This window comes from Vitis riparia, chromosome 15 (genome assembly GCF_004353265.1).
Source record: "Vitis riparia cultivar Riparia Gloire de Montpellier isolate 1030 chromosome 15, EGFV_Vit.rip_1.0, whole genome shotgun sequence".
NCBI lineage: Eukaryota > Viridiplantae > Streptophyta > Magnoliopsida > Vitales > Vitaceae > Vitis > Vitis riparia.
The window spans coordinates 13,834,894-13,840,475 of record NC_048445.1 but is presented as its reverse complement, the minus strand read 5'-3'; the positions used below and the strand labels follow the sequence as shown (position 1 = coordinate 13,840,475).

The following is a 5,582-nucleotide window of genomic DNA, read 5'->3' as shown; positions in this document are numbered from 1 at the left end:
TTTATTTCTTTTCTTTTTTGTGAAACTAGTTGTTAAACACAATTTTAGGCTAACCAGATGATCGACCAAAGAACTAGCCATTAAAGAAAAAGTACAATTACAAGTGATTGTTAGGTTGTAAAAACATCTATAGGTTGAAGATCAATCAACTGATAAAAATAAAACCTCAATCGGACCAAGACCCTTAGCTATTGTCTAGAAGGATTACATAAAATAACTTAACCAATTAGAGCTTTCCCAGCCTATGTAAAACTGATTAAGGTTGCCCCTAGCACTAACATTATACCAGTCGATCGCCAAATCAATCAATGCTCCTATGTACTTCCCTATTTTGAAAAATTTCATCTTTTAGGCTTAATATAACGTAGGGAAACCGACTAGCAAGACTTCTTTAGATTTCAAAAAGCCCTTTTAAATGATAAAAGTAATAGATTGACCTTAGTTTTCTCATTTTTCAATTTTTAGAGAATTTAATTCAATTTTAAAATGGATTGAATAAGTTTTTCAAATGTTAGGAGCCTTTAAAAATGTTTTCATGCAATCCTAATTAGCTCATGTCAAATTTTGATATATTGATCCTAAGAAAATAGTCTTTATTTTGGTGGATTGGTCATGGTGACTCATCTTGATCTCTTTCACTCAAATTGACCTTTTGATGGTTTGACGACTTTAAACCTAAATGAAAACATTTAAAACACCATTAAATCATCATATTTTATTTTATAATCATCAAAATTTATGATAGAAAAACCTTGAGCTAGCAAATAACTATCAAAATGTATGACATTATGTGAGAATCACTTTCTTTTAGTTTTACTAAACAAATTAGTGAAAAAACAACATATGAAACATAATTTTGGGGCTTTAAATTCAATTACAAACAAGGTCTTCCCAAAGCAAAAGTTTATTTAATGGCGACAAAGATATCCTCATAGAATGTTCATAAATTATATTACTATGATCTTATTTGGAAGAATATGTAACTTTTGAGAATATCTAAATATAACCTAAAATATGGATTTCACTTTTCCCAACATAATTTATTTATGTTTTAAAAAATAAAATACAATAATTATTAATTAATTTTTAAAAAAATTAAATTATAATTTTCAAATATAAAATTAGTCTAACAACAATAGTATCTTCTATCCTTACATTTCTTTTACTATTTAAAGAAATGTTTTAAAAATCGAGCTGGACTGGCTAGCGACCTTTTCGATCCAATCTACCCTTTTGAGCCAACAACCTATTGAACTGGCTTCAAATTGTCAGAATTGACGATCGAACCGATGAACCGAGTGAACCAGCCAATTTGTAGTGAATTGAACGATTTACTGCAATACGTTTGTTTTCCAACTGAAACTGCCTGGAAAGTGATTTCCCATTTGCCCGGAAATTGCCTTGAAACTGGGAACTTAGCTGGATTTAAAAGCAACAAACCTGGTTGTCAGTTGATCAGCAACAACTGTGAAAACAATTAATGGCTGAAAGTATTGTCACCGTTTTTCTAGAGAAGTTAACTGACCTGCTTTCCCAGGAAGCATTTCTACTCAGCAGAGTGGAAGAGCAGGTGAAGCTGTTGAGTAACGAGCTCGAATGGATGCGCCTTTTTCTCAAAGACGCGGATGCGAAGCGCAGATATGATCCAAGAATCAAGCTCTGGGTGAGTCAGATCAGGGACGTAACCTATGACGCCGAAGATGTCATCGACAGGTTCATGTTCGAGACGAATCACCAACAGCAAGGAAGTCTCAAATGCCTCAAGTTCCTTAAGTTACGATTTGTTCACAAGCTCGAGTCTCGAATCAGAGAGATCAATACCAAGATTGAGAAGATCATGGCTAACAAATCAAGGTACGGTGTCGAAACCTTACCAGCTGCAAGCTCGTCCAACGAAGTTGTGCCACATAAAGAGAGGAGGGCTCCGATTGTTGAAGAAGTCAACGTGGTGGGAATTCAAGAGGATGCAAAAAGCGTCAAGCAAAAGCTGCTTAATGGAGAGATTCGGAGAGCTGTGGTGTCCATCGTGGGCATGGGTGGCTTGGGAAAGACTACCCTGGCTAAGAAAGTCTACAATGATAATGATGTCCAGCAATGCTTTGATTGTCATGCTTGGATTTATGTCTCTCAAGAGTATACAATCAGGGAGCTTTTGCTAGGCGTTGCTGTTCGTGTTGGGATTCTCTCCGAAGAGGAAAGGAGTAAAATGAACGAGAGCGATTTGGGGAATAGTCTTCGTGATTACCTGACTACCAAGAAGTACTTGATAGTTATGGATGATATGTGGAGAAATGAAGCTTGGGATAGGTTGGGCTTGTATTTTCCTGACTCGGTGAATGGCAGCAGAGTGTTGATCACCTCACGCAATAAAGAGATTGGTCTTTATGCTGATCCACAAACCATTCCCCATGAACTTTCTTTTCTGACTGAAGAAGAGAGTTGGGAGCTCTTTCTCAAGAAAATTTTTCTGGCTGGGAGTGCAAATGCTGTTTGCCCCAGAGAATTGGAAGAGTTGGGAAAGAAAATTGTAGCAAATTGTGGGGGTTTGCCCCTTGCAATTGTGGTCTTGGGAGGCTTTCTATCAAGAAAAGAAAAGACACCGCTGTCCTGGCAAAAAGTACTGGACAGCCTATCTTGGCACCTAAATCAAGGTCCAGACTCATGTTTGGGGGTCCTTGCTTTAAGCTACAATGATATGCCGTATTACTTGAAGTCCTGTTTCCTTTACTGTGGTCTTTTCCCAGAAGACTCAGAAATCAGGACAGATAAGTTGATCCGCTTGTGGGTTGCAGAAGGGTTTATACAAAGAAGAGGAGAAGAAATAGCGGAAGACGTCGCGGAAGATCACTTACAGGAATTGGTAGATAGAAGCATGATTCAAGTGGCTGGCAGGACTTTCGATGGAAGAGTGATGTCCTGTCGCATGCACGATCTGCTTCGAGACCTTGCCATTTCTGAGGCCAAAGATACAAAATTTTTCGAGCGATATGAAAGCATTGAATCTACATCCCCTGTTAGTGTTCGTCGACTAACCATTCATCAAGGTAAGAAGACTAATTCTAAACACTTGCATACTTCACGTAGTCTCCGATCTTTCATTTGTTTTTCTGTATGCTTCCAAGAAAACATTTTGAGATCTTTACACAGGCGTGTCAAATTGCTCACTGTACTGGACCTAGAACGCATGCCTATCAATACCATCCCAGAAGGCATAGGAGAACTTATCCACCTTAAGTACCTGTGCTTAATGGGAACCCGCATAAAAAGGCTTCCATCGTCCATAGGTCGTCTTACTAATCTACAAACCCTAGACTTTCGAAGCACTTTAATTGAAATAATTCCTTCTACCATTTGGAAATTGCACCATTTGAGACATCTATACTGTCGTGGAGTGGTTTCAAGCCAGTCAGTGATAGATAGGTGCAGGAATGGTCCTTTGAGTGTTGGCCACCTAACAAACCTCCAATCGTTATGTTTAAGAGCAGGCAGTTGGTGCTGTGGTGAAGGCTTGGGAAAATTAATTGAGCTTAGAGAACTGACAATTGTATGGACCGAAATCGCACAAACAAAGAACCAGGGATTTTCCGAGTCAGTAAAAAAGCTAACTGCTCTTCGATCCTTGTGTTTGGATTCTACTGTACAAGGGGTTAACTTGCCGCACCTCCTGCCTTTCTCAGACCACACCTACCTTTACCATCTATGTTTAAGAGGAAGGCTCGAAAGGTTCCCTGATGAAATTGAATTCTACCCTCCAAACCTCATCTTCTTGGAATTGCAATGTTGGAATATAGAGCAAGACCCAATGGTGACCCTAGAGAAGCTGCCAAACTTGAGATTTCTCAGATTATTCCATTGTTCCTCTATGGGAAAGAAGATGGTCTGTACTTCTGGAGGATTCCAGCAACTCGAAACCCTTCTGCTCTGTTATTTGAAAGAATTAAAAGAATTGATTGTGGAGGAAGGGGCAATGCCTGATCTGAAGGATTTAATAATTGATACTGGCCCTAAAATGAAAAGGCTTTCCCATGGATTGCTGCAACGAAAAAATTTGCAGCACCTAGAGTTGCATGGTTTGTCTCCTGAGTTAAGGGATGAGCTTTGTCGGATAGAAGGAGGAGATCCGCAGAAGATCTGGCTCGCCACCTCAATACACGGGTGGAGGCGTACGGCATCTTGAAGGCTCAGGAGAAGTTTCATAAAGCGCTACCAGGAAATGCTTGGACTGTACTGGAGCATTTCCAATGCAACAAATCTTCTCTACTTGTCTAAGCTCGTCTTTTTCCTTGTTTTTTCTGCTTTTGTGAAACATACGTGTTTGCGTAAGATGCTTCCACGTTTTCAAATAAAGTGATCAGTCAGTTTATAATTGAACCTCAATGGAGTTCTAATAAGAGAAAACCAACAGAATACATGCAAGAGTAGAAGCCCGTACACTTCTAAAAGCTTGGGAAGTGTTTTTGAAATCAGTTTTTAAGAATAATTTTTTGATGTTCTCATAAACAAAATTATGTTTGAAAATTGAATTCTAAAAAATAATTTTTATTCTCAAAAACAAAGAAAAACATGTTTGATTGAGTTAATAAAAATAACTTTTAACAACAAATAAAACAAAAAAACTTGTTTGGAAGTTGTTATTGTTGTATTTTTTTTAAGTTAGGTATTTTCTTTAATTAACTTGATGTTATAAATCTATAAATAATTTTTACATTCACATTTCATTAAAAATAAAAAATGTTCCATTTTGAATTTTTTTTGCATTAGTTTTAATTTTTTTAAACAAAATATTACTTTATAATATGTTTGATTTCAATAATTAGTAAATTATCCTATTAAAATATCATAAATTGGTAAATATCAATGATCGGATTTTATGAAGATAAAATTTATGATATCAAACAATAATGCATTATACTTGGAAACTTATGATCTATTTTTTCTATTTTAAATATAATTAATAATATAAAAAATTAACTGAAAATGATATATTTATGATAATTTTTTAAATATTTATAATTTTATTTAAAATTAAATTTTATATTTTATATTTAATTATTATATAAAAGGTAAAAAATTTTAAAGTAAATCAAATTAATTTATTTATAAAAATTTATTAATCTTTACTATATATATAACATTGGGATGAAAACCAAGATCAATACCTTTCCATTTCTTTCCCTCCTCTATATCTCCCTATTCTCTTTTCAGTTCTTTGTCTCCTCTTGTTCCTCTTCCAAGATCCAAACTTTTACGCAGGTGAACTATTTTTCTCTTCTAAAATCAAAACATTATTCATTAAGGCCAAAATTCAGATTTGTGGTTGTTGCAGAGATTCCTGGTAAAGTTTCGGTTTTTTTTTTTTTTTAATTATTCTTTTTTATTTTTTGCATTCTTAGTCTTTTTTGTGTTATTGTTTATGTTTTGTTTGGTTTTTGGGAAATCCTAAAATTTATGGAGGTTTTGGCTTTGAAATATGATAAAATCCTGAAATATCAAAAAAAAAAAAAAAGAAAAGAAAAACCGAATAATGTTGAATTTTGTGAGACCGATTTTCCCATTTTCATCCCCATTTTTTTTTTTAAATT

The 5,582-nt window shown here is 35.1% G+C and overlaps 1 protein-coding gene across 1 annotated transcript; it reads left to right on the top strand.

The window, feature by feature from the left end:
• Positions 1–1,480: 1,480 nt before the first annotated feature.
• Positions 1,481–4,177, top strand: LOC117931989 (probable disease resistance protein At1g58602). Its single transcript, XM_034853047.1, has one exon. The coding sequence runs from the start codon at positions 1,481–1,483 to the stop codon at positions 4,175–4,177; it is 2,697 nt and encodes an 898-aa protein (XP_034708938.1).
• The last annotated feature ends 1,405 nt before the right edge of the window (positions 4,178–5,582 follow it).